The sequence below is a fragment of the Boleophthalmus pectinirostris genome, unplaced genomic scaffold, assembly GCF_026225935.1.
Source record: "Boleophthalmus pectinirostris isolate CB_2022bp ecotype Guang Dong unplaced genomic scaffold, ASM2622593v1 HiC_scaffold_16, whole genome shotgun sequence".
In the NCBI taxonomy this organism is placed as follows: domain Eukaryota; kingdom Metazoa; phylum Chordata; class Actinopteri; order Gobiiformes; family Gobiidae; genus Boleophthalmus; species Boleophthalmus pectinirostris.
The window spans coordinates 37,160,819-37,173,119 of NW_026571095.1; the positions used below are offsets into that span (position 1 = coordinate 37,160,819).

General features: G+C 42.9%; 1 protein-coding gene across 1 annotated transcript in view; it reads left to right on the forward strand.

The window, feature by feature from the left end:
• The window catches only part of LOC110172529 (extended synaptotagmin-2-like), a 91,908-nt gene that overhangs the window by 71,071 nt on the left and 8,536 nt on the right, over positions 1 to 12,301 (forward strand). Inside the window, 7 exon segments of the mRNA XM_055151753.1 lie at positions 1,624 to 1,650; positions 4,503 to 4,577; positions 4,660 to 4,746; positions 6,127 to 6,276; positions 8,038 to 8,408; positions 10,647 to 10,668; positions 10,670 to 10,740. Of these exon segments, the coding sequence (XP_055007728.1) occupies positions 1,624 to 1,650; positions 4,503 to 4,577; positions 4,660 to 4,746; positions 6,127 to 6,276; positions 8,038 to 8,408; positions 10,647 to 10,668; positions 10,670 to 10,740 (803 nt within the window).

Genomic DNA, 12,301 nt, shown 5'->3' on the forward strand with positions numbered 1-12,301 from the left:
GATGATCAAACCTAATGCAGGTTCTAATCGAGATGATCTGAAACTTTATTTTTGACCGTGTTTTGATGGACCAAACTAATGCAGTACAAATATTCCAACTGTTATATAATTTAATCTGTTCAGAGTCAACAGACATGATCTTAAAGTGCGTCTCAGTGGGAGCACGAGTAGAAAAAGTTTGAAGACCACAGTTGTACGTTCTGTGGTTGGTTCAGTTCGTCTTTTCTTGTGTTTTTACGTGTATAAATAATCATAAAGTATCTGCCATTTTTAGAAAAACAAAGTCTGTGTGTTTAAGTGTCTCATCATCCACTCAAAGCGTCTGCACTTTAAACTCATCATTTATTTAACACCGGGTCATCTTCGTCTGTCGCTCGTCTTAAAGGGACATAACGTCTCGTGCCGCATGAGCCGTAGTCCCCGTCCCTTTAAGACCCGTCTCTCCTGATGTGACTGTCACTAACCCGATCACGTCTGTCTGGTGCTGGGAGTCTCTGGTCTGGGTCATTCTCTTCTTTGTGGAGGGTTTGGTTTATTTGATGTTAACACCACACATCTGCAAGAGCAAGAGTCACTTTATTCACGAGAACAATTCAAGATCAAGTGAAAGTTCAAGTGCTGACGACAGGCTTTAATTATTCTATCAATTTGACTCTGAGTTTGGTGGGAAAACACAAATCAAGAACCAGTTTGTGAAGAAAAGTTGGAAAATCTGTTGAAAATGAGACACTGATGACATCACAACGGGGGAATTCTGTCCAAATGTTCGGCACGTTTTACAATTTTAAACATAATTTCAACAAGATAAAGGTGTTTTCTTCTATTGTAATTTGTTGTTAGAGGAGTTTTGGCCCACAGTTTTATGTATTAATTGCTTTGTAACAATTAATAAAAAGAATTCCCTAGTGTGATGTCATGATTTTCAACCGGGAAATAAAAATGTAAACCTAAAAAATGCCAAACTGGAGAAAAAAAGTGAAATTTTTAGTCTGATTTAGTGATTTGAGTGAGAAGCGGGTCACGTGCACTTTAAAGCTTGTCACGTGCACTTTAAAGCGGGTCACGTGCACTTTAAAGTTGTCACGTGCACTTTAAAGTGGTCACGTGCACTTTAAAGCGGTCACGTGCACTTTAAAGTGGTCACGTGCACTTTAAAGCTGGTCACGTGCACTTTAAAGCGGTCACGCGGGTCACGTGCACTTTAAAGTTGTCACGTGCACTTTAAAGCCGTCACGTGCACTTTAAAGTGGGTCACATGCACTTTAAAGTGGTTCACATGCACTTTAAAGAGGTCACATGCACTTTAAAGTGGTCACATGCACTTTAAAGCGGGTCACGTGCACTTTAAAGCGGGTCACGTGCACTTTAAAGATGGTCACGTGCACTTTAAAGCAGTTCACGTGCACTTTAAAGCTGGTCACGTGCACTTTAAAGCGTGTCACGTGCACCTTAAAGCTGCTGTCGTCTCAGATAAAGATAAAGTCCTTCTCGTCTGAGTTTCTCTTGCACTTGTGTGAATACGACATAAACTGGACCCTCTCTGTGTCCCTGTCTCTGGTGTATTAACCTGCGTGTTTCACCTGTCGCACCTGTCTCACCTGTCTCACCTGGACTCCTCTGAAGACGGCCACAGTCAGTAAGGTCCTCAAGGTAACGGCATGCTAACGCTAACACACGCTAACGCCAAAGACCTCTCCAGACCAAATCCACACTGACTCCGCCCCCTCGCCACGCCTCCTCACGCTGACATCACCGAGCTCCTCCCCCACACGCGGCACACCTGGACAGACAGGTGACAGTGACAGACTCTGACGATCACTGCTTCTGAAATTTACACACATGTGAAGATGACGGAGCCAGGTTTGGGCTCAGAGGGGCGTGATTGACAGGCGCTTTAGCCAATCAGAGCAGTGCATGATGGTCCGTATCAAAACATCAACAAATATCAACACGAAAACATCATAATATTGAATAAATCAGCAAATAAAGAATCGCTTTGGTCTGGAGAGGCCGTCACACTTTCACCACAGGAGACTTATTCACACACTCACTCTGTTATATGTGTGTATATATATGTGTGTATATGTGTGTGTGTGTGTGTTTGTGTGTACAGTGTGTGTATATGTGTGTGTGTGTGTGTGTACAGTGTATATGTGTGTGTGTACAGTGTGTGTTGTACATGTCACACATTAGTCACATGTTGGAGTTTGTTTGGATTCTGCCTGTGACATCACTCACATCAGTCACTCACATCAGTCACTCACATCAGTCACTCACATCAGTCAGACACAGAGGGACTACATGGACCATGATGCTTTGCTGTTTTGATGAAGCCCACAGGTAAAACCCGCAGACTGTATAAAGACGTGGACTCAAGGCTGAAGTATAGTTCTGCGTCGACTCAACGCGCACCGCCGCCGTCGCCTTGTCACCGCCGTTTTTGATTTATGGATCTGCGTCGAGGTCTGTGCACCACGAAGTGATTCACTGCCAAAACACTAGGGGGCGACGATATCTGTCCATTCATATATACGGTCTGTGTGTGTGACCCGCAGACGTATAATCTCTGAAAAGTTCCATCTCCGACACGATAAAAGCACAGAACAAACTCAGCATTAGTACAATATCCCTGTGTCACAGAAAGACACTCATATTCCACTGAGCCGTGTCCTTTTAGAGTCTGACAGAAGCTGAACCGCGTCAGGGCACAAGGAGCGATATGTTTTATGAGCGCTTGATTTATGCAAATTAGCCATGCGGTTTTAAGTGTCGTTTCTGTAAAATGTAAACACAGATGTGCAAAGCTGCATTAAACACATTATTTCTCAGTGAACATTATTATAATTTTTCGATGTATATGTATAAGACGAGTACAGGAAGTGTCTGTAGTGCGGTGGTACGGACGACCAATCACAGCTCTTATCGTCTGCGTCGCTTCCCCTGTTGTCTGCGGCGTTTCAACGCGTAGTTAGAAAATTTGGGAGGTGCACGTCGGTCGACGCAGAGGCTCTGCGTAGGGGGTACACGTCCACGCAGACTCTCTGTGTCGTGACGCAGATGATTTGACGCTGAACCGTAAATTGACCTTAAGTGAGAGTGACGTCACCCATAAAGTTCAGCTCCAGTCAAATGAAGCTCACTGATGCTGGGCTTACAGGGGTGAATTTGGAGCCAGGCTCCATATTACGAATAGGAATTTATTTAACCGATTGTATAGCCAAATAAAATGTCCAGGATCATGTAGAGCGGGTAAATATGAACACTTCAGGACCAAAATGCAGAGGCCACAGCAGCAGCTACTAATATTATTAATAATATTCCAGTGTAAACTGAATTGGAGCCAGAGTCAGAAGGAGCCGGAAGAGCCACATGTGAACTTCCTGTTTGGAACGTCCATGTTTATATGTTTATATTCTTTATAGAGTCTGTGGTAAAAACCCAAACACACACAGATGTCACAGGCAGAACAAACGTCCCACAGAAAGAACCAGGAGAACACAACTACAACTCACACTTACACACTGTCACTGTTCACACACACACACACTGTCACTGTTCACACACACACTGTCACACACACACTGTCACTGTTCACACACACACTGTCACTGTTCACACACACACTGTCACTGTTCACACACACACTGTCACTGTTCACACACACACTGTCACTGTTCACACACACACTGTCACTGTTCACACACACACTGTCACACACACACTGTCACTGTTCACACACACTGTCTCTAGGGTGACCAGATTTTTAGAATCAAAAACTTGAACGCTGCTGTGGTTTTAATAATAAGATTCTGAAACGAGTTTGTAATTAACAAAAACAGTTCTGCACTCGTCCCATTCATGACTAACATGTGTCACATTTTCTTTGTGTTTTGGTCATTTTTAAGCAGATTTTCTCAATTTTACTTAATCTAATCTCATTTTCTGTCTGTCTTTACTGTCGACAGGATCAGATTGGTCAAAAATAGAGACACCTGGGACATTTCTTGTATAAAACTGGGATAAATCTGCTTGGACAGGGAACACAGGCGCAAAACTGGAACTGTCCCGGGTGAATAGAGACGACTGGTCACCCTTAATTTACACTGTTCACACTCAAGAATCTTACACTGTTCACACTCACGGGTTTTACATGTGCACTTCTGTTTTGTTTTGTTTTGTTGTAAATAGTTTAGTTTAGTTTAGTTTAGTCGTAGTTTTTTCTTGATTTCTGTGTTCAAATTTCGGTTTTTCATTTCTAATTTCTGGACATTAAATCTGTCGTGTCCACTTCCTTCAGGCGTCTTTACTTAAATGAAGTAAGTACGTTTATTTGCGGATCGATAATCTGGAATGATCTAAAACACAGAGTTATTCTAGGCAGAGGAAGTGTTGTTTTATTGTGACACACGTGCACGATCTGATCCTCCAAAGCCAGCGTTTGGTTTCACGTGTCGTCGTTGTTTTGGTTGTTTATAAAAATCCAAACGTTTGCTCTTCTTCAGACGGGAAAGAAGGTGACGTCCGACCCGAGTCCGTTCGTGCAGTTCACGGTGGGACACAGGAGTTTTGAGAGTAAGGTGAGACGAGCCTGAGCCCTGACCTGTCCACGTGTTTCATTTAAATATCAAACTGTTGTGACTGACGTGTGTTTGGTTTCAGACGCGTTACAAAACCAACGAGCCCGTGTGGGAGGAGGCCTTCACTTTCCTCGTCCACAATCCAATAACGCAGCAGCTGGACGTCGAGGTCTCTTGGACTCTTCACACTTTCCCTTCACACGTTTCAAACAAAAACACAAGTGCAGAGATTGTGATTTCAAAGTTCAGATTAACCACAGAACGTCACAGAAAAGTTTTAGTTTTTAGTAAAAGAAACGTCGCCGCACGTACGTCCGTCATGTCAGTTTTCTCCATGGAGATGTTATTGCTTTGTCTGGAATGTTTCGCAGTGTGGCATTAAACTTTTCTATATTCATGGAGACAAAACCAGACCAAGTTACAGGTCATGTCTGTGGAGAGGCGACCCCGCTCACAGTCACAATGTCTGTTTTTGTAGGTAAATCACCTGGAATTTAATATTTTATTTATTTATTTAATCAATATTTTACCAGGTAAATCAATTAAAAAAAAATAATAACAATAATAATAATATCAACAATAATAATAATAATAAATTAAATTTTTAAAGAAAATAAATAAATAAACATAAAATAGAAAAATCTAAAAAATAGATAAATTCAATAAATAACATAGAAAAATTAAATTAAATATAATACAAAAAACTCAATAAAAAATAAAATAGAAAAATCTAAAAAATTATATAAATTCAATAAATAACATAGAAAAATAAAATTTAAATAATAATAAAAAATAATAAAATAACATAGAAACATTTAAAATATATATACATCTTCCGCGCTTCTGTCAGTGTGCCCCAGGGCAGCTGTGGCTACAGTAGTAGTTTACCATCACCAGGGTATAGAGTGAATGAATAATGCTGTAAAGCGTCTTTGGGGACAGAAAATGTCTGTGAAAGCGCTATATAAATAAAGACTTACTTACTTACATCTAATAAATAAAATAGAAAAATAAAATTAAAAATATATAAATAAAAAAGATTTCCAACCAGGAACTGAAAAAGTAACCCTAAAAAAAAAAGCCAAACTGGAGAAAAAAATTAGAAATATTTATCCTGTGTTTTGGTGAAATGAGTCTTCAACTGGTCACGAATAACGAATAAATGTAAAGTAGAGCTGTTTAATGTCACACTGCGGAACATTCCAAGCACTGCAATGACATCGCCATAGAAACGAGCAGACAGAAGTGACGGACCCTCTGCCAGAAAAGTCAACACGGTACACTTTTTAAGAAATGTACTAAAGTTTTTTTTATTAAAATCAACTAACGTGTGGGTGTCAGAAATATGAAGAACTAGGACCGTTGCCGTAGCGATTAACCATTTAAAACAAGAGTCACAACGTTCCTCCTGACAGGAATCCCCCGGCATCTCAGAAAAAATGTTTGCAGAGATCTAAACTTCGGGGTTAACAGCTTCTGACACACACACGGGGAGGGCATCTGACACACACACGTCTCGCTTGACCCGTGCTGTTTTCGCCGTGTCCAGGTGAAGGACGAGAAGCACGAGTGTTCCCTGGGCACGCTCACCGTTCCTCTGCAGGAGCTGAAGGAGGCCAAAGACATGACCATGAACAAGAGCTTCAGCCTGAGGAGCTCTGGGCCCAGCTGCAGCCTCAAGATGAAGATGGCCCTGAGGGTAAGAGCTCCACGAACACGAAAGAAACGCTCACGACCCACTTTTTAACGAGGAGTAGGACAGAAGACCACAAACTAGAACTAGATCCTCCGTTTCTCGCAGGTATCGATGCTAAAAAAAAGAAGTCCCACCGAGCAGAACTTTTCCTGAATGTGTTTAGAACCGTCTGGACTAGAACAGAAGAGACTAGAACACTGACCTCGTTTACAGGAGGTTTTTTGTAATTCTGAATTAATATTTTGAAATTAAAATGCTGTAAATTCCGGACTAAGAAGCTGAACTTTTGCGCCGTATATGGACTAAACCAGAACTGAACCAGGACTGAAACCAGGACTAAACCAGGACTAAACCAGGACTAAACCAGGACTAAACCAGGACTAAACCAGGACTGGAAACCAGATCTAAAAACCAGGAACTAAACCAGACCAGGTCTAAACCAGGACTAAACCAGGAAACCAGGACTAAACCAGGACTAAACCAGGACTAAACCAGAACCAGGACCGAAACCAGGACTGAACCAGGACTGAACCAGAAACCAGGACTGAACCAGGTCTAAACCAGGACTAAACCAGAAAACTGAACCAGGTCTAAAACCAGGAGCTGAACCAGGACTAAACCAGGACTAAACCAGGACTAAACCAGGACTGAACCAGGACTAAACCAGGACTGAACCAGAACTGAACCAGGTCTAAACCAGAGCTGAACCAGAACCCTGAACCAGGACTAAACCAGAACTGAACCAGGTGAAACTAAAACCAGAGCTGAACCAGAACTGAACCAGGACTAAACCAGGGCTGAACCAGAAAACCAGAACTGAAACCAGGTCTAAACCAGGACTAAACTAGAACTAAACCAAGGCTAAACCAGGACTAAACCAAGGACTGAACCAGGACTAATCTTGGACTAGAACTTGGAATCTAGTTCTGCCCGAGAGAACCCCGAGCGCGATCAGGCGTCAGTTGGTTCTGCGTTGGTTCTTTCGCCCGTGGTCACCTGACGGTCTACGTGGGCGCGTCTCCGTCGTTTCACCGCTGCTGATGTCGCTGTGATTTTTCCGGTCTGGTCCCGGACCTGGATCAGTCCTGGTTCAGTCCGTATGCAGCGCAAAAGTTCGGCATCGCAGTCACGGAAGTCACATAAACGGGAAACGGTCGTTATCAGTTTTTTTTCCATTCTTCATTTAAACACAAAATCGAAAACTGAAAAAACGAATCATTATCTGTTTTTTTCATTTTGGTTTTGGAGACAAATAATGGAGAAAACTGTTGGTTTTTCGTTTTTCTTATTTTTGGTTTTATTTTGAAAAACGAATGAACGAACGACACACGGACTTCTGTTTGTCTTCTGCTCCTCTCCATTAACAAACGGGATTTAGTTTTGTCGTCGCTCGTTCTTCCTGTGGATCAATCCTGCCCATCACCTTCACCTTTCACTATTTTTCAATTCCGTCGGGAAGAGAAACAGTTTGAACGGAGGTTTGAGTCACACACATCTGATTCACTTTTGCATTTATGAAGTTCACAAACACATTTCTCGAGTCGTTTTCCGCTGTTAGAACAAACAACAACCACACAATTAACGATGTCCGAATCCCAAAACTAAAATATGACAATATCAGAACCAGAAACAAAAGTGATATGGTTCAAAAGACTTGAAAAGATCGACTTTGACACTAGACACGTCCCACTGGAAGGAAGTCTGAAATTCGTGATGCGTGTGTAGATCTCTGCTCCAGATACTCACAGACTTTTGTTTTGTCAGATCTTGTGTTTGGAGAAAGACGTCTCCGCCTCCTCAGACTCCGCCCCCTCCTCGGTGCAGGTGCGTAAGAGCTCCGCCTCCACGCCCCGCCCCTCCATCTCCTCCGACAGCGGCCTGAAGGCTCCCTCCGACTACGGGGTCCCGCGCTCCGCCTCCGTCTCCGCCCCCAACCAGAACCAGAACCTCCAGAGCCTCCAGAACCTCCAGAACGGGGGCCTGGAGAAGAAGAACCTGACCCAGTCCAGCCTCACCATCTCCGGGTCTCAGCAGAACCTCGCCGGAGCCAAAGAGCCGACGCCCTCCATCGCCTCGGACATTTCAAACCCGTACGCCGCGCAGGAGCTGCAGTACAGGCTCGCACAACTGCACAAGTGAGCGCACAACAACACAACACAATACAACACAATACAACAACAAACACAACAACAACACAACACAACACAACACAAATACAACACAACACAACACAACAACAACTACAACAACACAACAACACAACACAATACAACACAACACAACACAACACAACACAACACAATACAACACACAACACAACAACACAATACAACAACACAATATACAACACAACACAACACAATACAAATACACAACACATACAACACAACACAACAAACACAACACACAACACAAATACAACACAACACAACACAACACAACAACAACACAATATAACACAACACAACACAATACAACACAACACAATACAACACAACAACACAATACAACACAACAATACAACACAACACAACACACAACACAATACAACACAACACAACAACACAATACAACACAACACAATACAACAACACAACAACACAAAATAACACAATACAACAACATAATATAACACAACACAACACAACACAATATAACACAATACAATACAACATGTTGAAACAGCACTAATGTTTTAAACCTGTTTTTCGACAGATTTTATGTTTGTAAATGTCCAGATGAAAACAGAATCATCCACAGAGACACAGATTCTATAAAACACAGCAGCAGATACACAGAGACCAGTTCATTTTTCACTGTAAACTCAAATGGAGCCGGAAATCTCCCCATGAACACTTCCTGTTTGAAACAGGACGGTTTAGCCACGTCCATTTGTACTTTCAGTCTGTGGGACAGAGTCACTTCAGTCGTTTGTTTTTATTCATTTGTACAAACACATGTTGAAAAGACGCTCATGTATACAGTAAATATACATAAAATATAACATGTTTATATAAAGTCCTCCTCTCTGACCTTGTCCCTGTCTGTCCCTGTCTGTCCCTGTCTGTCCCTGTCTGTCCCTGTCTGTCCCTGTCCTGTGTCCCTGCCTGTCCCTGTCCCTGTCTGTCCCTGTCCTGTCCCTGTCCCTGTCCCTGTCTGTCCCTGTCCCTGTCCCTGTCCTGTCCCTGCCTGTCCCTGTGTCTGTCTGTCCCTGTCTGTCCCTGCTGTCCCTGTCCCTGCCTGTCCCTGTCTGTCTGTCCCTGTCCCTGTCCCTGTCTGTCTGTCCTGTCCCTGTCCCTGTCTGTCCCTGTCTGTCCCTGTCCTGTCCCTGTGTCCCTGTCCCTGTCTGTCCCTGTCCTGTCCCTGTCTGTCCTGTCCCTGTCTGTCCCTGTCCCTGTCCCCCTGTCTGTCCCTGTCCTGTCCCTGTCCTGTCCCTGTCTGTCCCTGTCTGTCCCTGTCTGTCCTGTCCCTGTCTGTCCTGTCCCTGTCCTGTCTGTCCTGTCTGTCCCTGTCCTGTCTGTCTGTCCCTGCCTGTCCCTGTCTGTCCCTCCCTGTCTGTCCCTGTCTGTCCCTGTCTGTCCCTGTCTGTCCCTGTCTGTCCCTGTCTGTCCCTGCCTGTCCCTGTCTGTCCCTGTCTGTCCCTGTCCCTGTCTGTCCCTGTCCTGTCCCTGTCCTGTCCCTGTCCTTGATCTGTCCCTGTCCTGTCCCTGTCCCCTGTCCCTGTCTGTCCCTGTCCCTGTCCCTGTCTGTCCCTGCCTGTCCCTGTCTGTCCCTGTCTGTCCCTGTCCCTGCCTGTCCCTGTCCTGTCCCTGTCTGTCCCTGCTGTCCCCTGTCTGTCCCTGTCTGTCCCTGTCCCCTGTCTGTCCTGTCTGTCCCTGTCCCTGTCCTGTCCCTGTCCCTGTCCCTGTCCTGTCCCTGTCCTGTCCCTGACCTGTCCCTGTCTGACCTGACCCTGTCCTGTCCCTGTCCTGTCCCTGACCCTGTCCTGTCCTGTCCCTGTCTGTCCCTGTCCTGTCCCTGTCCTGTCCCTGTCCTGTCCCCTGTCCTGTCCCTGTCCTGTCCCTGTCCTGTCCCCTGTCCCTGCCTGTCCCTGTCTGTCCCTGTGTCCCTGTGTCCCCTGTCCCTGTCTGTCCCTGTCTGTCCCTGTCTGTCCCTGTCTGTCCCTGCCTGTCCCTGTCTGTCTGTCCCTGTCTGTCCCTGTCTGTCCCTGTCTGTCCCCTGTCCCCTGTCCCTGTCTGTCCCTGTCCCTGTCTGTCCCTGTCTGTCCCTGTCTGTCCCTGCTGTCCCTGTCCCTGTCTGTCCCTGTCTGTCCCTGTCTGTCCCTGTCCTGTCCCTGTCTGTCCCTGTCTGTCCCTGTCTGTCCCTGTCTCCAGTGGCTCTGAACATGTTCCTCTGGGGTGAGATCCAACTCACCATCAGACTGAGCTCCCAGAGGAACAGACTCATCGTGGTCGTACACAGCTGCAGGTAATAATAATACTTATACTACATATACTACTACTAATACTTATACTACATATACTACTACTAATACTTATACTACATATACTGCTACTAATACTTATACTACATATACTGCTACTAATACTTATACTACTATATACTACTACTACTATACTTACTATACTACATATACTGCTACTACTATACTACTTATACTACATATACTGCTACTAATACTTATACTACATATACTTATACTACATATATACTATATACTATACATATACTACTACTATACTAATACTTATACTACATATACTACTACTAATACTTATACTACATATACTACTACTAATACTTATACTACATATACTGCTACTAATACTTATACTACATATACTACTACTAATACTTATACTACATATACTGCTACTAATACTTATACTACATATACTGCTACTAATACTTATACTACATATACTACTACTATACTACATACTGCTACTAATACTTATACTACATATACTGCTACTAATACTTAATACTACTACTAATACTACTACTACTACTACTACTACTATACTACTAACTACTACTATACTACTATACTACTATATTACTACTACTGCTACTGCTACTACTACTACATATACTAACTACTACACTACTACTACTACTACTACTACTACTACTATACTTACTACTACTACTACTATACTACTACTACTACTACTACTACTACTACTACTACTACTACTACTACTACTACTACACTACTACTACTACTATACTACTACTACTACTACTACTACTACTACTACTACTACTACTTACTACTACTACTACTACTACTACTACTATACTACTACTACTACTATACTACTACTACTACTACTACTTACTACTACTACTACTACTACTACTACTACTACTACTACTACTACTACTACTACTACTACTACTACTACTACTACTACTACTACTACTACTACTACTACTACTACTACTACTACTACTACTACTTACTACAACTACTACTACTACTAACTACTACTACACTACTACTACTACTACTACTACTACTACTACTAACTACTACTATACTACTACTACTACTACTACTACTAACTACTATACTACTACTACTTACTACTACTACTACTACTACTACTACTACTACTACTACTACTACTACTACTACTACTACTTACTACTACTACTACTACTACTACTACTACTACTACTACTAACTACTACTACTACTACTACTACTAACTACTACTACTACTACTACTACTACTACTACTACTACTACTACTACTACTACTACTACTACTACTACTACTACTACTACTACTACTACTACTACTACTACTACTACTAACACACTACTACTACTACTACTACTACTACTACTACTACTACTACTACTACTACTACTACTACTACTACTACTACACTACTACTACACTACTACACTACTACTACTACTACTACTACTACTACTACTACTACTACTACTACTACTACACTACTACTACTTACTACTACTACTAACTACTACTACTACTACTACTACACTACT